Source organism: Sinohyriopsis cumingii, chromosome 12 (genome assembly GCF_028554795.1).
Source record: "Sinohyriopsis cumingii isolate HCF-2022 chromosome 12, ASM2855479v2, whole genome shotgun sequence".
NCBI classification, from domain to species: domain Eukaryota; kingdom Metazoa; phylum Mollusca; class Bivalvia; order Unionida; family Unionidae; genus Sinohyriopsis; species Sinohyriopsis cumingii.
Genome location: NC_142972.1, coordinates 126,610,973 through 126,633,513, shown reverse-complemented (window position 1 = coordinate 126,633,513; position 22,541 = coordinate 126,610,973). Strand labels below are relative to the sequence as shown.

The 22,541-nt window shown below is 33.4% G+C and overlaps 1 protein-coding gene across 1 annotated transcript in view; it reads right to left on the bottom strand.

Moving 5' to 3' along the window:
* The window catches only part of LOC149787419 (PH domain leucine-rich repeat-containing protein phosphatase 2-like), a 92,280-nt gene extending 79,450 nt beyond the window's left edge, over nucleotides 1-12,830 (bottom strand). Inside the window, exons 1-2 of the mRNA XM_089978031.1 lie at nucleotides 11,814-12,830; nucleotides 903-1,558 (exon numbers count right to left, since the gene is read on the bottom strand). Of these exons, the coding sequence (XP_089834157.1) occupies nucleotides 903-1,558; nucleotides 11,814-11,884 (727 nt within the window). The 5' untranslated portion in view covers nucleotides 11,885-12,830. The remainder of the gene's footprint in view (nucleotides 1-902; nucleotides 1,559-11,813) is intronic.
* Between the last annotated feature and the right edge of the window lie 9,711 nt (nucleotides 12,831-22,541).

Here is a 22,541-nt window from a genome sequence, read left to right as displayed (position 1 = left end):
ATGGCATGTTTTCTTGAACTAAAGTTACAATACAAAGAAACATTTTTCTTCTTTTAGTTACAATGGTCTTGACTTGGACCTTTTACCCACAAATCCATATACTTATTTCTTGCCTAATATACAAGTCATTAACAAATTCTGAGTACATGTACATGAGGAATAACTATCATTTTTGTGCAGAAGCCCTTTTCGTCATTAAGTCATGATGACCTTGAACTTTGATCTTTTCAATTCCCACCCAAAAAATAGGCTTTTCATTACCCCAAATGCAAACCATCAACAAAGTTTGATCTAGGTATCTGATGCAAAAACTAGTACTATTCTGCAGAAATCATTCTTATTTTTTCCAGTCACATTAACCTTTGTTTTTTATCTCTTGACCCCAATACTGAAAGTCAACTTTCTTATTCAAAGTGCAAACCACCCACAATGTTTGATAACTATAGCTTGTGGAAAAACTCAAGTTTCTGTGCAAAAAATTACATTTATCTTATTTCAACCAGTTACCTTGACCTTTGACATTTAATTCCAAATCAGGAGAGTGATTTCTTACCTCAAGTGCAAACCACCTACAAAGTTTGGTAACTGCAGATGGTAAAGAAGTGAAGTCAATGTGCAGAAACCATATTTCATCTTACAGTTAAACTGAACATGGCCACTGGCCTTTTGATTCCAAAATCAAAAGAATTCTTTCTTTACCAAAAGTACGGGTAACCCACAAGGTTTGGTAGTACTAAATGGTGGATGATTCTAGTCATTTTGGAGAAGAAATAAATTGATAACAAAGATGCAAACAGATGGACAGTCAAAGCATAATAGCTAGTCATATATAAACTAAAGGGAAATCTGAAACTATACAAATCAGTAATTATTTTCTGTCACAGTTATAAATTTGTACAAACCTGCATAGAATTTAACCAGGTAGGGAAGATCTTCATGGGCACCTATTTCCTGAATACGCCTCAAATCTGAATAGCCGATATTCTGTAGATAATCATTTTGTATTGCCAGTGGGCAATCAAAAGGTTCCAGCCTCCTGATAATATCGCCATTGAATTGTACATGTAAAGAATTTGGTGGCATTCCACAATGTAAGCACAACTTTTGAGCTGTGGTGCTCAGGGTACATGGAAACATTCTTGAATTAACATCTGAATCATAATTAAAAACTCTGACAAATCCATTGCTGGTGTCTTCCTCTAGCCAGGCTTTCATGTCACTTTTATTTCCAAACCTTTGGAGCAATGCATGATTCTCTTCAGAAAACTGTCCAGCAACTTTGTTTGATTCCTGAAAAAGATCAACAAGTGAGTCGGAGAGATCCCACATGTCATCATCATTGTGCTTGGCAAGACCGAGATTCTGATGACCAGCCCTGTCACCGTGAACATAATCCCGAATGTACCACCATGCCTCTGTGCCGTAGGTTGGGATACTGTCCTTTGATCTTATGTTGGATCTTGGAGAGCCCCGGTTGGAGCTGACATGACTGATGGTACTGTGGTTACTCACTGTTTCAACACTACTTCCCATGGGCATATCCTTTTCAACAATTGTCCTGAAAAAATAATAAATTTAAATTTAAATTCTGCAAATTTAACTATCAAATTATAGAAATCTACAGTGGCCAAGGTGCATCAGGCAACTTTATACTGACTAAACCATAAACTGGACATAATGTTATAGTCATGGCATGCCTGTCTTACTCTTTGTTGAAAATTTCATAGGTGAATCTTTGACTAGCAAATTGTAGATTTGTTTTTCCATTGAAGATTTATGAAACCAAACTGGTCTAAGGTATTTGTTCTGGACAAAGTTATCTAATTTAGTGTTATAAGTCTGTACATGATAAATATCAGAATTCTGAAAAAATAACACATAGTGTAAATGGAAGATGCCTTGGTTTTTCCCATACAGGGATAAATCAGAAAGCAACATTTGTCTTGCAACAAGCGTTGTTTCTTTGTCACTGTGACCTTCTTCAGCACTAAAACTCTTTATATCATCTGAATGCAAAACAAGGTTAATCCTAAAGTAGATACTAACAACAGTAAAGTATACTAAATAGAGTAAAATGACACTAACAGGAGTAAAATTATACTAAAAAGAGTAAACTGACACTAACAGGAGTAAAATTATACTAAAAAGAGTAAACTGACACTAACAGGAGTAAAATTATACTAAATAGAGTAAAATGACACTAACAGGAGTAAAATTATACTAAATAGAGTAAAATGACACTAACAGGAGTAAAATTATACTAAATAGAGTAAAATGACACTAACAGGAGTAAAATTATACTAAATAGAGTTAACTGACACTAACAGGAGTAAAATTATACTAAACTGAGTAAAATGACACTAACAGGAGTAAAATTATACTAAATAGAGTAAAATGACACTAACAGGAGTAAAATTATACTAAATAGAGTAAACTGACACTAACAGGAGTAAAATTATACTAAATAGAGTAAAATGACACTAACAGGAGTAAAATTATACTAAATAGAGTAAAATGACACTAACAGGAGTAAAATTATACTAAATAGAGTAAAATGACACTAACAGGAGTAAAATTATACTAAATAGAGTTAACTGACACTAACAGGAGTAAAATTATACTAAACTGAGTAAAATGACACTACATGTAACAGGAGTAAAACTATACTAAATAGAGTAAAATGACACTAACAGGAGTAAAATGACACCTACAGGAGTAAAATGACACTAACAGGAGTAAAATGATATTAACAGGAGTAAAATGATACTAACAAGAGTAAACTTATACTAACAAGAGTAAAATGATACTTGCTGGAGTAAAGTGATTATTAGGAGTAAAATGATACTAACAAGAGCGAAATGATACAACAGGAGTAACACTGGTACTAACAATAGTAAACTGGTACTAACAAGACTAAAATATACTAACGAGAGTAAAATGACCCTAAGAGGAGAAAAATCCCTCTGATCTGATCAAAACTTACTATCTTCAGAAGAAAAAAATCTTTCATCAAAAACTTAATTTTTTTTAATGATTTTGGTTCTGCCTGCTGGTATGAGATAGTAATAGTAATACTAATGACTTTATTTAAGGAAGAACCTCATTTGGTTCTACAATTATATATATGATGTACAATTTTTTCAAGTCTTTAGCTAACAAATGCTATTAAAAACTAGATAATTGCTTCTGCTACAATAAAATATGCACAAGACTTTAAGGATGAGTACATACAGGACTCATACAAAGATTAATAGAGAACCTGTATAAAGCATTACAGTTAAGTAAATGAAAGAACATCATTTTAAAGAGTTGTTGGACCCAATTAAATACAATTATACAAATGACAGTTTCTGTAGATGTTGACTAAGAAATGTTTTAAAAGCTAATTGCTACAAGTCAGCTGACTTTACATAGAGTGGTATGGAATTCCATTGTTTGGCTGAAAAAAAGCAAAACTCTTCTTATAAAATACTGAATTTACTTTAGCTAAACATAAATTGTATTTGGAGATGGATCTCAGTTCATAATTATATACATTTTTAACAAATTCAAAATTATGTTTAAGATAATCAGGAGCCAACCCATTCCTCTGCTGACATGGAAGCCACTTAATTGTGTTAAAAAGATCGGTTTGTTGATAGTGTGTCTGACATGGAAGCCACTAAGCTGTTTTTAAAAGATTAGTTGATGGTGTGTCTAAACCAGCATGAATCTAGCTTTTAATGATGTGTCTAAACCAATATGACTGGCTGTTAAAAGTGTCTAAACCAGCATGAGTCTAATTGTTAATGACGTGTCTAAACCAGAATGACTCTAGCTGTTAATGATGTGTCTAAATGAGAATGACTGGCTGTTAAAGGTGTGTCTAAACCAGAATGAATCTGGCTGTTAATGGTGTGTATAAACCAGAATGACACTGGCTGTTCTTTTGAAATGTCAGTAATCCTTCTTGATTTCTGAATTACTATTACCCTAGGTAGAACAGCAATATTCATGTGTGGCATGATATGTGCACTGTAGAATTTCTTACTCTATTCTTGAGGGATATAAGATTTTATTATGTTCATGAGATAAACCAATTAGATTACTTTTTAATGACCTTATCAACTTGCATTTTTCAGTACAAGATATTGTCTTTCATGTTTGCCAAGTAGCTTTCCATTTCAGACTATTGTATATCTATTCATTTTAGTATTACTTTGAAGTCAGTTTTCTCATTTATTCTTGCTGGACTACCTGTGACCAAAGCTTTTGATTTGGCAGTATTTATCTTTATTCCATTGTGCTCACACCAGTATTTATCTTTATTCCATTGTGCTCACACCAGTATTTATCTCTATTCCATTGTGCTCACACCAGTATTTACTTTAACCATCCTGATTTAATTTAGTGTTACTTGCTTATAAGATGAATCCAACTGCAAACTGCATATACCCAGATCTGCTGTTGCATAATGAACTGGCAGATCTGTGTCCATGCAGTCTTTTTAAGACTAATCAGCAGAAGAAATAACATACACCCTCATCTACCAATGTGTTATGCAATGGCAGACCAGGGTCTATGTTGTCTGCAGTTGGATTCAACATATGGTAGCTTTCCGGATTCACTGGACCTTGACTGGCCATGTGGGTGAGGGGAAGGGTGCATGGATATGACAGATCATTGCTTACTGACTCTAAACTCCAAGGAAGATAGCTAGCCAAACATATTTTTTTGGGCGACTTGTGACCATAATTTATCCCAAACAATTGATAATACTTCACTCCTGCCACTGTAATAGTGATTGATACATATGTCTCATCTATGGATAAGAAAGACCAGTGTCCTATTCTTTGAAGTGGGGAAAATCCAGTGCAATCTCCATAGTTACTGACTGTAAACCATTCAATAGGTGCATTCAGTCATAACAACAATAACAACAGCTGCCCCTCCCCCTCACATGAAATATCAAAAACATAAATATGATCTTGATGGATTTATCAATATGAAAATATTGCTGTATATAATCTCCTTGATAATTATGTTTTTTTTTTACTGTTTATAGACCACACCCTGCCTACCATCTCTCTTAAAATGTAAATGCTGGAGGGTGTGCCAATGGTGAGAGAAACCTGTAATATCATTAGTGTACAGATAAACGATACAAGATAAATACAACTTAAAATGGTGATCATAGACTACCATTAAAAATTGTGTTATTCTGTAAGTTTTTTGACAATACTGTAGACTCTTTCCAGCTTTACCACTCAGTGGTGGTCTGGTGGTTAGAGCATCCGCATTGAATGTGGGAGTTCATGGGTTCAAAACCATGACAGAATCATACCAAAGACTTATAAAAATGGTACTTATAACAGCTACCTTGCTTGGTGCTCAGCATTAAGAGGTTAGTGTTAGGACTGGTCATCTTGGTGTCAGGATAATGTTACTTGGTTGGACATCATGCTACATGTCTGGGGCATGATGCCTCAGTGCTTGGCATCACTACAAACTGCCACAATGCGGACATCACAGCGATATAACGAAACAAATTGCTAAAGCTATGTTAAAAATCCAAATCACACAAACACACTTTACAGTTTTATTTCACTCTTTGGTGTTGGCATTTTAAGCATGTTGGTATTGACTATGGGTATGTCCAGTCGAAGGCAGGTCATTAGCTACAGAAGTACATCCAGAGAAAGTTCGTTATAAATGCTTCTGGAAAAATCCATAAATTCAAGAAAAAACATGTCTTAAAATGACACTGAACAGGATTTTCCAGACTTTCGCAGTTCAGCTTTAGCCAAGACAGAATCTTTACAGTAAAACATGACTTGAAAGACCACATCTTTGGATGTACAGCTGCCATTTAAGACAGCAGTCTTTATACACGAAGTCACAATTCTGGTGGAAAATTAACATTTCTATCTGGACAAAAATGGGAAAATTTTCTGAATATAGGAGGGATGTATAAAAGAACTTTACCTTTAGAAGGCAGTGTCTGTATAGTCACTTTCATGCTGAGGTGCCTTAAATCAATATTACATGCATACACTTATAATACAGTAAAACACTACATACAGACATACATACATATATACATACATACATACATACATACATATGTACATACATACATACATACATACATTCATATGTACACACATACATGCATACATACATACATACATGCATACATACATACATGCATACATACATACATGCATACATACATACATACATACACACACACACATACATTATATACATACATGCATACATACATACATTCACCCATACATGCATACATACATACATACATACATACATACATACATACATACATATGTACACACATACATGCATACATACATACATACATACATACATACATACATACATACATACATGCATACATACATACATGCATACATACATACATGCATACATGCATACATACATACATATGTACACACATACATACATACATACATACATACATACGTACATACGTACATACATACATACATACATGCATACATATGTACACACATACATACATGCATACATACATACATGCACACACACACATATATTTATATACATACATACATACATGCATGCATACATACATACATGCATGCATACATACATACATACATGCATACACACACACATACATTACATGCATGCATACATACATACATACATACATACATACATACATACATACATACATACATACATACATACTCTATTCTTAATGAAGAACAGTTTATGTTACTGTATATAGACTTCATGAAGTACATATTTAGCAAAAGAATAAAAAAATATTTTTGATTGCATGTCAAAGCAGCAAAACCAACTTTTCATTATTTATGTCTGTATTCCTAAGAAACAAAAATAGATATTTCCACCTCATATAAAATAACTGAAATTACACAACCAGCAAAGCATCTGAGACTAGTTTCAACCTGCATGTCAATAAACAAAATGGCTGTCTGTGCTCTGATATGTCATCAACGCTTTGTATTAGTCTAGACATCAAGTTAACCCATTTAATCAAATATAAAGTGGTATTGACTCTTGTAGGAATGAACAATTAATAATAATAAAAATGATTCCCACTGGTTCCAAAAATATTTTTTTTAAATAAAATGTATTAAATAAAGCATATGCCATATAAACTCACTTATAAGTTAAGTCAAACTGCAAACAACAACAATGATGACCTGCCATAGCATAATGCACCTGCAGACCAGGGTATATGTTGATTGTTTTACTGATTACTCCTAACACACTGCATAGACCGGATCTTGGTCTGAGCAATTTTCAGTTGTGTGTGTAATTTGATTTTTAACATTAAACAAATTTCAGTCATATAGCTACAATGTCTGCAGTGTGGCAGTTTATAGCGATGTCTAGCACTGGGGCATCATGCTGCAGACATGCAGCATCAAGTCCCACCCAGTCACATTATCCTGACACCAGACAGACCAGTCCTAACACTAATCTCTTAATGCTGAGCACCAAGCGAGGCAGCTGTTAGTACCATTTTTGTATTAGTCTTTGGTATCGCTTGACCGGGGTTTGATCCCACATATCTCCCACATCCAAGGTGGATGCTCTAACCATAATAATAATAATATTACAAAAGCAGAACACAGCTGTACAATGATGCATTCAAATGCAATGGCTAAATCCAAACAATTGTTGGCATAAAATATGAATTGGCAAAAACACAATTTTCTTCAAAGGTAATTGCCACTTCAAAAACATCAGATAAATATTAAGACAAAAATCAAGATTGATTTAAGTTTAGCAGTTGACATTCATTTAAAGTGACACAAATTAAGTAAATTCAAATTAACGGAAGTACTTTTAATTACAAACTTTTCGCTAGCATAAAACTGTCATGAATTTTTTTAAAGGAAATCAGTTTTCAAAAATTCTGACTTTGTTAAAAAATACTGTACTGGGATATTTACTGTCAATTAACTCGCAAAAATTTTGCCTATCAAATATGCCGACTGTAGAAGATACAACTGAAATTTTATAAAATTCAAATATGCTGATTTACAGGATGCCTTCCAAGAAGAATAACTATGCATTATTCCAGTCTCAGTACAGTGTACCATATATGCTTGCATGCCAGTCAGATTCAATACAGTATACCATATATGCTTGCATGCCAGTCAGATTCAATACAGTGTACCATATATGCTTGCATGCCAGTCAGATTCAATACAGTGTACCATATATGCTTGCATGCCAGTCAGATTCAATACAGTGTACCATATATGCTTGCATGCCAGTCAGATTCAGTACAGGGTACCACATATGCTTGCATGCCAGTCAGATTCAATACAGTGTACCATATATGCTTGCATGCCAGTCAGATTCAATACAGCTTCCAATATATGCTTGCATGCCAGTCAGATTCAATACAGCTTCCAATATATGCTTGCATGCCAGTCAGATTCAGCTGCAAACTGCATAAACCCAGATCTGCTGTCACATAATGCATTAGCATATTTGGGTCTATGCAGTTTGTAAAGATCTGGGTCTATACAGTTTGTACAGATCTGGGTCTATACACTTTGTACAGATTTGGGTCTATACAGTTTATACAGACTAATTAGTAGAAAATACATCCTGACCTGCTGCTCCATTACGTGATGGCAGATTAGACTCAATGTTGTTTTACTTTGGACCAAACACATATGTGAGTATATACAGTAATTTAAAGTTGGGTATTGCCATAGTTTTCCTTGTACAATATATTGCTGTACAGTATATTGTAATATAGTACAGTATATTGAAATATAGTACAGTATAATGAAATATAGTACAGTATATTGATATTGTAATACAGTACAGTATCATGTAATACAGTACAGTATTGATATATAGTACAGTATATTGATATTGCTATAAAATACAATATATTGCAGTACAGTACAGTATATTGCAATACAGTATGGAAATCTGAAGAAAGTGAAATTGTATTCAAAGGTGTGAACATGAAGTCAAAGTTTTCTAAATTTTTATTGTAACTGTCTTTTTTTTAACTAGATTTGATTTGTTTTTATAAAAAATTTATATTGTATAAGCAGTTTTCTTTCTTTACAATGCTGTAGAGGAAAATGCATTCATCCTGCAGAGTAGCTGGCTACACATTAAAAGTATCAGGCTTGATCTTACCACATGTATTCATGTATAATTTGGGTACACGTGTATTATTGTACAATTTGGGTACACGTGTATTCATGTACAGTTTGGGTACACATGTATTCTTGTATAATTTGGGTACACGTGTATTCATGTACAATTTGGGTACATGTGTATTCATGTATAATTTGGGTACATGTGTATTCATGTATAATTTGGGTACATGTGTATTCATGTATAATTTGGGTACACGTATATTCATGTATAATTTGGGTACACATGTATTCATGTATAATTTGGGTACACATGTATTCATGTATGATTTGGGTACACATGTATTCATGTATGATTTGGGTACATATGTATTCATGTATGATTTGGGTACACAATTTTATTCATGTATAATTTGGGTACACATGTATTCATGCATAATTTGGGTACATGAGTATTCATATATAAATTTGGGTACATGTGTATTCATGTATGATTCATGTACACATGTATTCATGTATGATTTGGGTACACATGTATCATGTATAATTTGGGTACACATGTATTCATGTATGATTTGGGTACACATGTATTCATGTATGATTTGGGTACACAATTGTATTCATGTATAATTTGGGTACACATGTATTCATGCATAATTTGGGTACATGAGTATTCATATATAAATTTGGGTACATGTGTATTCATGTATGATTCATGTACACATGTATTCATGTATGATTTGGGTACACATGTATTCATGTATAATTTGGGTTCACGTGTATTCATGTATAATTTGGGTACACATGGATTCATGTATGATTCATGTTCACATGTATTCATGTATGATTTGGGTACACATGTATTCATGTATAATTTAGGTTCATGTGTATTCATGTATAATTTGGGTACACATGTATTCATGTATGATTCTTATACACATGTATTCATGTATAATTTGGGTACACATGTATTCATGTATAATTTGGTTAAACATGTATTCATGTATGATTTGGGTACACATGAATTCATGTATAATTTGGGTACACATGTATTCATGCATAATTTGGGTACACATGTATTCATGTATAATTTAGTTAAACATGTATTCATGTATAATTTGGGTACACGTATTCATGTATAATTTGGGTACAAATGTAAACTGCATAGAGCTAGATCCACCTTCGCACACTGCACCAGCATATCTGGGTCTATGCAATTTGTTAAGATTAATCAGTAAAACAAACCAGATAGATCCTGATCTGCCAGTGCATTATATGCAACAGCAATACCCCCAATATGCAAATGGCTGTATACTTGCAGGATGAATCACAGAATCCAGACTATCAGGTTGAATTTTGAGGATAAAATTTATTTCAAGACTTTGTCAGTAATCATGAGCAAGAGCCTTTGTGGGCCTGATATTGTTTATCTGGCTTACCTAACTGGACAGCCATTTTGCTAAGCAGGGTTATTTCATAGAACACAACCAAAGTAAACTTACCTCCCAAATTTTAAATCATGCTGATTTACCTATTTTACTAAATACTGAAGAAAAGTCATTCAAAAGATAAAGGAATAATTAACATGTACAATCTCTTTTTCACAATCATCCACGATCTTGATGATATAAACCAAATCAAAGTCATCCAAGATCTTGATGATATAAACCAAAATCAAAGTCATCCAAGATCTTGATGATATAGACCAAATCAAAGTCATCCAAGATCTTGATGATATAGACCAAAATCAAAGTCATCCAAGATCTTGATGATATAGACCAAATCAAAGTCATTGAAGATCTTGATGATATAGACCAAAATCAAAGTCATCCAAGATCTTGATGATATAAACCCATTTACCAAGTTTTATCAAAACTGAATGAGTCTCTAGATCTTCAAAGCTAATGTTGTTTTCCATATACCATATATACTTGCTTATATTAGACAAGTCAAACTGTAAGCAACAAAGATCCTGATCTGCCATAGCATAATGTGCCTGCAGATCAGGGTCTATTTTGTTTGTTCTTCTGATTTCACCTAACAAACTGCACAGATCCAGATCTGTTGGCACATTGTGCAATGACAGATCTGGGTCTGTTCAATTTGCTACTGGACTCTTCTTAAGCAAGTATAGACAGTATTATTGAAAAATTGGGTTCCAAGACTGGTCAATAACAATAATAATAATAATAATGAGGACTTTGTATGGCGCCAAATCTTTAGAAGCTCTAAGTGCTTTACAACATTAGACAACACCTATAAGATAAAAAACATATAATAATGTTATTACAAAAACAAACACCATGAAATTAGAAAAACATTAAAAAATAAAAAACATGCTGAGAATATTTCAGGTAGGAAACATTATTAGGTCTTTAAGTTTGTTTTTGCAGTTGAAATAAGTGAGAGCAACAAGAAAGCTTTGCAGAAAAAGAGAGAGACAGATGAGTATAAATGAATATCTTAATATGGCATCAAATACACATAATATGTCACAATCCTACATGTACTATATATTTTCAAGCAGCAAATATCAGAAAAATAATCGTGTTCCTATATTTTCATGTTTATACAGATATTGTTCATACCATATAAGCAAGTTCTCGCTGAATGAACATACAATCTTATATACTGTATTGGAACAAATATGTGAAACCCCTTACACCTTACCCTGAGACAGGAAGAGCAATCTTCCTGCCAGATGGGAGATACTGTCCCATTCTTGCATGTTTTGGCAACATTTTTCATGAGGATCACATTCCCTTGTTATATACCATCCTTATCCTGGTGTAAATCAGGTAATCCATCAATACACAGATTTCCTTTTTGCTTGGATTCACACAAAGCCTGAGAAAGTCACACTATGACTGTAATAACAAAATTATTTATTTTTTACATCGATGCTATGCAACACTGCCTGTCCTCTCTATGGTGTCACATGACTAACCCTTGAAATCATCTTTTACAAATAAATTATTCTTTTCAGTCACCTCTGACTCACAAAATTTTATAACTTCTTCGTGGGATCAGGAATGACTTTGTTGTGGTGTGAAGTAAGATCCACTGGTGGAGACAGGCTTATTGTTAAGTACAGCTCTTTTAGTTCCGTGTCAAACACCTCCCAGTATCATGGTACTGAACCTGTTACATATTCCCTGTCTTCACAGAGAAGTAAAAACATTGGAGGGACATGTTTCTTTACCGTGTTTAGACTGTATTATCTATTGCGCTGACATGTTCTTTTATTAGACAGCAGGTCAACGTGCTTGTGTAATGATATTTCTAATACCTTTGCTTGAACAACTGAGGCAAGAAGAGGCCATTCAGTGCAGTGACTTATTCAATAAAATACAATGAGTTTCCAGGCCAGCAAACTGTTTAAACAATTATGCCACCTACCTGAATAATGAAATAATGTCATTAGAAAGTCAGCTGCTGTACATGGCATGCCATGTGTGCAACGAAATCAAGGGTAAATAGGACTGAACCGTAGTTATGTTAAAAATGTACACTTCATGGAGTGAACTAAACATATTTCAAACTGAGATAATGAAATATATTATTGTGAAGTATAAACTTACATATTATCAGTTATTAATTATTACCAGAGACAAATGCTATATACCTGCAGTAATTATGTTGGATCCAATTACAAACTACATAGATAATTCAGATCTGCTATCACAAAATATTTTGGCAGATCTGGGTAATGTAATTTTTTTTAGTGCTATAGTTCTTAGTACAGATCCTAATCTGCTGGTGCAATAAAAGGCAGTTCAGGGTCTATGTTGCTTCAATTAGACCTAACTTAAACTTGAGTATATATACAACATCTATGTCTCTATCATTACTTGTGCCAAACATTATTGGAAAGTTCATTCATTGTCATTAATATTTCCCTAAATATACTGAAATTTTGTCAGTCAGCTATTAGAAACAATGCTGCATGCTTTTGTTACCAATACATTTTACTCTTTTGCTACCCATACATTTTACTTCTGCTACCCATAGAGTTTACTCCTTTGCTACCCATATATCTGACTCTTTTGCTATCCATACAGTTTACTCTTTTGCTATCCATAGAGTTTACTCTTTTGCTACCCATATATTTGACTCTTTTCCTACCTATACTTTATACTCTTTTGCTACCCATACATTTGACTCTTTTGCTATCCATAGAGTTTACTATTTTGCTACCCATACATTATACTATTTTGCTACCCATACATTTGACTCTTTTGCTACCCATACATTATACTCTTTTGCTACCCATACATTTGACTCTTTTGCTATCCATAGAGTTTACTCTTTTGCTACCCATACAATTGACTCTTTTGCTACCCATACATTTGACTCTTTTGCTATCCATAGAGTTTACTCTTTTGCTACCCATACAATTGACTCTTTTGCTACCCATACAATTGACTCTTTTGCTACCCATACATTTGACTCTTTTGCTATCCATAGAGTTTACTCTTTTGCTACCCATACATTATACTCTTTTGCTACCCATACATTTGACTCTTTTGCTACCCATACATTTGACTGTTTTGCTACCCATACATTTGACTTCTGTTACCCATATATTTGACTCCTTTGTTACCCATACATTATACTCTTTTGCTACCCATACAGTTGACTCTTTTGCTATCCATAGAGTTTACTCTTTTGCTACCCATACATTATACTCTTTTATATATATATTCATGTGTGTGTGTGTGCATGTGTGTGTGTGTGTGTGTGTGTGTGTGTGTGTGTGTGTGTGTTTATGTGTGTTATTGATTTTTAATGTTGCTTTAACAGTTTTAGTCATATCGCTATGATCTCTGCAGTGTGGCAGAGAAGTTCTTATCACAGGTATGCACAACAAGTGCTCATACAACAAGTTTTTATGACATGTACACATAGAAGTTCTTATCACAGGTTCACTCAACAAGTTCTTATCACAAATACACACAAGTTCTTATCAAAGGTACACACACACAACAAGTTACTTATCACAGATACACACAGAACAAGTTCTTATCACAGGTACATACAACAAATACTTATCACAGGTACACACAAGGAATTTCTTGTCAAATTACCAATGACATCACTGCTTGTAAAGTTGGCTGTACATGAACACTGGATAATCTAATAATATCTGAACAGATAATCTTAATTTTAACCAGATGATCCCTGATAATTCTGTCTGGCTATTCCTTGTATATCCTGGCTGTCCCTTTATTTAGAGAGAACTGTGACCTATATTGGGATTGATGTCTAGCATATCTTGTAAAATACTTTTCTTGGTTTTCTTTAATTGTTAGTGCCAAATCCAAAATTATGAGGGACTTTATGAAGAAATAAAGTACAAGTTGAAAATATGATGTGCAATTTCCATGCATTCTGTAAGTTCTCAGCACAATATTTTAGAAATCAGCATGAATAAAGCAACCCTGAATATTTATTATCTATGTACCTGTCCATGAAATATGTAATATATATTATCCATGTACCTGTGCTAGAAGATGTGTTTTCAGTGTACCTGTCCACTGAATATTCCATTATCGGTGTACCTGTCCACTGGATATATATTATCGGTGTACCTGTCCACTGAAATATGTATTATCGGTGTACCTGTCCACTGAAATATGTATTATCGGTGTACCTGTCCACTGAAATATGTATTATTGGTGTACTTGTCTACTGAAATACAGAATATTTGTTTTGTCTAATTGGCAAATTAGTTCATCTAGAGCCATCTTTTTACGTTACCCAAATTACTAGCATCAAATAAAAGAAATTGTTATTTGTATCTTCTATCTTTCTCTTTTTATGTTTGCAAAAGTATTTGGGACATTTTCAAAAAAACTCGAAATTTATGTCACACTCATTTTTTTTTCAAGATACACAATTAGAGCATTAAAAAAATAGTTTACAAGGTATGTTAATACATATTCTAAATAGGAGCACACAAAAAAACTATACACCTACATATCTTATTGTCTCGTGATCATGATTTATATCCTCAAAATTGACATTTTTGCATGTCACAAAAACAAATTTTAATATTTGTGATAAAACTATGTTACTTAAAACATACAATTTTTAACTTTTTATAGCTCAACTATAAACTTTAACATGATTTCTTTACTTCTTTGTCACTAACATTCAAATATTATAGTATTTTTTTTTTTTTTTCAATTTCACTTTTGTCACAGAAAAAATGTCCATTGCATAACGCATACACATTTTTTTTATTTTGCATTACCCCCCTTTATGTGTTATTTCCCCTTGTACTACTTGTCACTAACTCTACTTTCATAAAGTTAAAATGGCGGGGTGATTGAGACAACAAAAGACATTTTACAAAGAAAACATTGATAAGGTAAGTCCGATTAGTGGCATATATTTTAAACATGTCCAGTAAGTAACTCATACAAATAGCATTTGCTGCAATCTTTGGAAAACAAGAAATTATTCTAATAATTGCATTTCCTGTGCAGATGTTATTAACAGAAAATTATCATTGACCTTTAAGTAGTGACGAGTAAAAATAGAAAAGCATGTGAATATGTCCATTGCATAACAGTCCATGATATAACGCCGAATATCGTTATGCAATGGACATAGTCCGTTATGCAATTGACAAATGCCGTTAGCTGATGGACATGATTCGTTATGCAATTGACAAAACATGCAACAATGAAATAAAAACATTCAGCAAAATAATACACTACCCTCACAAACATTTTTAAAGTGTTTGCGAATTAAACCAGTTTTTATTGCATTTATTCAAAGCCCTTCAAGGTTCATGTAGACTCACAGCATCATACAAAACGTCCTCGTGATGAAGTGGACAAAAATATATTGCTTATTTTAGTATGGCAGTAAAGTGGCACATCATTTATCTAAGAATGTGGTAGATTTTATATTGAAAAAAACAACGATAAAATAGTCTGTGCATTAGTTAAAAATCTGACTAATTCCTGTAACAAGACATGACAAAAAAGTGAATTTAAGGCTATATTTGGCGACATGTCCATTTGAAAAATATCTTCTTTTTATTATCCACAGATAAACCTAAAATATCATGGTTTTGACAACAAAAGAAAGACAAAGGAGGTTTCGTGAAAGATTAAAACAAGATCCAGAAAGATATGAAGAATTTAAACAGAAAATGAGACAACGGTATCATGACCAGAAAGCAGCTGGCAAAATTACCTTAATTGACACCAAATCCGAAAGAAATAAAAGAAGTCAGAGAAAATATTGGAGACAACAGAAGAGGAAACAGAGATCAAGACAGAAAGACTTGGAAAAAGAACTTACACCGCCATCTTCGCCATCTACACCCGCAAGTAAAGATCAAGAACCTCCAGCACCGTCAAGACCACAACCATCTAGACAAAAGGAACAAAGTAAACGTGAAAGAAAAAGAAAGGATGCAAAGTGCTACAGAGACAAGAACTCCCTACAAATGAAACTTGATAGTGCCAACAAAAAGCTGGCTATGTACAGGAAGAGAATACAAAGAATGAAAGATGCACTAAGTAAGGATTCACCAAAAACTAAAACAAAGAAATTACTGAGACATCTGGCAGGCAACAACTCATCGCTCAATAAAGTAAGAAGGTCCCTAGAGTTTCACTATGCTTTAATCAAACAACTTAGACTTAAATACAAGTTAAAAGAGAATAAGAAAAAGGTTAGTCATGCTGTAATTGGTAGTGTGATTCGAAAATATAAAGCCCTAAGCTATATTCGATCAGAAATTGGAATAAGGAATCCATCAAAAGATGACAGGAAGAAGAAGAAAGGAACTAAAATCAAGCGTCTGCGTGTTGATGTTCAGCAGTTTTTTGAAAGAGATGACAATTCCCGAATTACAACAGGAGTTCGTCAAACTGTAACTAAACTCAAGGATAAAAGGCAGAAACGTTTATTGCTAGATACGATTGAGAATCTTTATGAAAAGTATCGAAGGGAAGCTAAGGAAGCCATAAGTTTTACCACATTTTGGCGTCTCAAACCATTTTGGGTGAAACAAAAGACAGAAAAAGAGAGGGAGACATGTCTGTGTAAGACTTGCGAAAATCTTACTTTTATGGCCACTGCCCTGTACAAACACAAGGCAATAAAAACATTTAATATTGAAGTCCTAGTAACACAAGTGGTTTGCAATCCTAATAACAAAGACTGCATGTTTGGGAATTGTAGTAGTTGCAAGGAAAAACAAGTAGAAACAAACATCGAAGATTTCAACACTGAGATCAGTTGGAATCAGTGGAAAACAGAGAAGGAAAAGAGAACATTTAAAAACGGAGAAATAAAAGAAGTAACTGTCACGAAAAAAACCCAGGAAAATGGATCACTTGGACATCTTATGGACAGATTTCACGATGACCTATGGATAAAAGGAAGAAAGCACCTTTTCATTGTTAAAAACCAAATGAATCACTACAGAAAACTTAAGGAATCACTAGGCCCAAATGAATGTCTTCTCCACGTGGATTTTGCAGAGAATTATGTAGGAAAGATGGAAAAAGAGATTCAAAGTGTTCACTTTGGAGCTTCACAGAATCAAATAACACTACACACAGGTTATTATATCACTGGAACAATGAACAAGCTTCAATCTTTTTGTGGAATTTCAGATAGCCTCCAACATGATCCATATTCTATTTGGGCTCACTTGAATCCAGTGTTGAGTGAAATTAGAGAGAAATATCCAGAGGTAGACACTGTACACTTTTACAGTGATGGTCCAACGACACAATATAAGCAGAAGTTGAACTTTCACATTCTTAGTAATGAAATTTTTAGTTACGGCTTTACACAAGCTCAATGGAATTTTCATGCTGCAGGGCATGGCAAAGGGATACCAGACGGAATAGGGGCAGCTCTTAAGAGATCTGCAGATCAGAAAGTAAAACATGGAGCAGATATTCTTAATGCTGACAGCTTCTTAAAAGAAATGAAGACTACAAACACTTTGATACAGGTGTATCTTGTCAGAGATGTTGATATTCACAGTATGGAGGCAAAATACAAGAACCCACTGTTAACAGTTCCAGGGACAACAAAACTCCATCAGATTTTTATTGATAAACCAGATGTTATCAAATATAGAGATGTTAGTTGTGTATGTTATAAACAATGTTGCAAGGACCATCAACTTCAAACGTTCTCATTGTTACCAGGTACAAAAGCAGAAGAATCAAAAAGGGTGTTCAGCAAAGGCAAAAGTGAAACAAATCAGAAACAAGATAACAGCTTCAAGGATATACCGATTACAGATGAGAAAAAGAAACAGACTACCTTGAACGGTCGAACGAATGAGGATCTACAGGAAGTCAGAAGAAAAGAAGGAACATTTAGAAGAATTCTAAAGTCATTACAGGCTAGAGACACATTCATTAATCTGAAAAAGCAATGTGCCATAATAAAAAATCAGATTGGGTATACACATGGAACACCAAGGTCTTATCATAACTTTCAAGCTGAGCCTATTTCACAATCAATTCTACCAAACAACATTTCTGTTAATGGTGACACGGCAGTGAAGGTCAAAGCAGACGGAGATTGTCTTCCTGCGTGTGGAAGTGTTTTTGCATATGGGAACGACTTACATGTATTTGAGATGAGAACACGAATAGTAGCAGAACTGACATTAAATGAGGAATACTATCTAAATGAAACTAATCTTATCAAAGGCGAGGTAGCAAACACTGAAAAGGTTGGATCACTGATAAAAGCATATGCAATGTATTCCGAAGAATACATGCATGATGGGAAACTAACATCAGATAAAATCAGAGATATTTATGAAAGAGAAGTTCTGAAGATAACTAAAGAAAAAGTTTACATGGGAATCTGGCAAATCCATGCCCTTTCATCGGTTCTAGGAATGTCACTTCGATCTATTTACCCTGAACTTGGAAATCCAGTAGTTAGACGACATTTGAATAGAACAGTTGAACCAAGAATTAATGAGAAAAGGTCATGTGTTGGACAAATTTTTTGGACAACTACTAGATCAGACATGCAAAATCAAAACTGGATACCGAACCATTTTGTCCCCATTTTACCAGAAACCTGCAACACCAGTGTCAATGAGATTGAGAAAAAAACAGAAAGAAACACTAATGCAGAAATCAAAGAACTATATCATAAATTTTGCGAACAAACCAAATCTACTGAAGTGAGTATAGATGGTTACCTAGGAAAGTATGTTTTAATAACATACAATGACCAGTATTATCCTGGATTGGTTAATGACATTGATTTTGAATCTCAAATGGTGTTTATCGAATGTATGGTCAGAATTGGATCCAAAAACGAAAACTGCTTTTTCTGGCCAAAGAAAATTCACGACAAGAACTGGTATGAACTTGATGAGATTAGATGCATGATTTCTGAACCAGAACCTATTGAGGGTACAAACCACTTTGCGGTAAAACAGTCTGAGTGGGAAGATGCTAAAAGACCCTAAACCTGCACTTACATTTTAACTGTGTATCAAGATGTAAAGATGAAAAGAAACACTGTTTGAATTTGTATTTCTGTGTAGTTAAGATTTTTGACGTGATAAAATTAGGGTAAAATGTTAGTGTAGTTTGATAAAAGTTAGTTATGATAGTTAAAATTTGCATATTTTAAATTTTGTTTCAATGGTCATCAAGTAAGATACTTAGAGACTTTTGCCTTTATATTAATTGACCATACCAATATGTTTTTTTAGTAAATATGTTTCTTCTGTTTTGACTTTTTAATTTAAAGTTTATATTAATTCTTGACAGGATATTGTCAACTGCATAACGAGAGTGTCAATTGTATAACGGTAATGTCAATTGCATAACATGCTTAATATAACATTTTTTGCAAATTCTAACACCATTCAATGCTTGTTATCTAATTATTTAATGTTGTTTTCATCATGTGTATAACATCAATCTCTTCAAATGGGGATTGTTTATTTGTTGTTCATGTAAAATAATTTTTTTCGATTGTTTTTTAAACATTTTTTAACAATAACTACATGTTTCAACAATATAATAAGTTAGTTGAAAAAATGGAGGATAAAATAGGTGGGATATGTTTGTAATCGTATAACACATTATTTGGTTTATGGTTTTGATTACTATATTAACTCAGAAAAAAAATATAAAGATTTTTGTTATCGTTATGCAATTGACATTTTTTGTAACCTGTATTTGAATATTTTGAAAAAAAATATATTTACTGTTTGAGTTAAGGTTGCATATTTTTTATTAGTGGTATTTGATGTTGGTTTGTTTGATTGAAAAAAATAAAAAGTCTTTATCAAATAATTTATTTTTGTCCACGGCCTAGTCTGAAATTTCGCGTTTTTTTGAAAATGGCCCATTTACCATATATACTGACTTATAAATCCAAATGCAAACAACATAGACCCTGATCTTCCACTACATAATGTGCAAGCAGATCAGGCTCTATGTAATTAGTGATACCAATTAATCCAAACAAAGTGCAAAGATCCATGATATACCAGCACATTATACAATGGCAGCTCTAGGTCTATGCAGTTTGCAGTTGGACTTACCATATAAGTGAGTGTATATGGTATGTCCTTTACTTGTAAATCTAATGCTGCATTTGTATTATTATTTCTATGTTTTTTTAAAAGCTATGTGGATACTGTGACAATTCTGTCTGTTCCAATATCATTTAACAACATTGCTGTCTAAACTGCTGCGTGGAAATTCACAAAGATTTGTAGTCATGTTGCACTCATGATATTGGTGTTATCCTTGGCTCCCACCCCTTGGCTCCTACCTTGAGGCTCCTACCCCTTTGTGACTCACCCTTCACTGTGGTTGGAACATGAAGTAGAAAGTTTGAGAATTTGTGCTGGTGACTTTCACAGTTGCTCAAGTTGAAATTTATACTTTTGAAGACCATCTCTTGCCAATTTTTTATAATGCAAACATCAATATTGTCCAAAATAAAATAATTTTATTACCAATACCTTTTAAAACTTATTACCAGTTGTACAGGATGTTCTCCTCTACAAATGAGTATAATTAAAGAAACTTAAATACTATTTTGGTTAGCTTTATTTATGTAAATTAAACTTTGTTCACTGGTTTGATGACTGACCATATAAGATCACAACATACCCATGACTATGCATTATAGCTTCTGATTTTCAGTCAGAAAATCAAGTTGTGCTATATAGAAATACTACAATGTAATGAAATGTATGGGAATACTACAATGTAATAAAATGTATAGAAATACTACAATGTAATAAAATGTACAGAAATACTACAATGTAATACAATGTATGAAAATACTACAGTGTAATAAAATATATGAAAATACTACAATGTAATAAAATGTACAGAAATACTACAATGTAATACAATGTATGAAAATACTACAGTGTAATAAAATATATGAAAATACTACAATGTAATGAAATGTATGGAAACACTACAATGTAATAAAACGTACAGAAATACTACAATGCAGTCATATTGCTATGATATCGGCAGTGTGGCAGTTTATAGTGATGTCTAGCACTGGGGCATCAAGCAAGGCAGCTGTTAGTACCATTTTTGTAAATCTTAGGTATGACTCGGCTGGGGAATGAACCCACGACCTCCCACATCCGAGGCGGACGCTTTAACCACTAGGCCACCAGAGCAGTTAGTAAACTTTATAATGACAGACATATAGTGGAGGTTAATACGATTGGTTTACCTGTTTATACAATTTCATATTCGTATAAATAATGGTTTATAATTGTTTTCTTACCTAATTTCTAGATAAGTTTGCAATTCAATTCACATTCGAGTTTAAATGCATGATGCTGAAAACATAACATTATGATGTCCCATAAATAATGAGACATAATGACAACTATGCAGCATGAAAAAATATGTACTTTGTACCATTTGATCAAAGGCCACTGTATAATAAACAAAAATATGACACTTCGACAACTGAATCTACACACAGAACTGCCATGGTGTCTGACCATGCTGGCTTGGACAAACTTAAAACATCCCAGGCAATTGTTTCACAGTGCTTCACAAAATGATCTGAAATTTATATAAATACCAAATACACAGTGACTGTGTAACAACTGGTGGGAGGGTGGAAGGGTGGAAGGGGGATAGTGGTAGTGGCAATAAGTTACTTTTTTAACAACATTATTGATGACATCATCTAGCCAACTCACTTGCTCTTCTCGCAAAACCCACAAATATTGAAAATGAAATGATGAATAAAACGTGCAAGAAACCCTCATCATTCCAAACACAGCACAACTAAAATTAAAAAGCACTGTTTGCAAACTATCCACATCATGATGATGTAACAAAAGTGAAAATCATGGACATGCATTTCATATAACAAATTTCAACT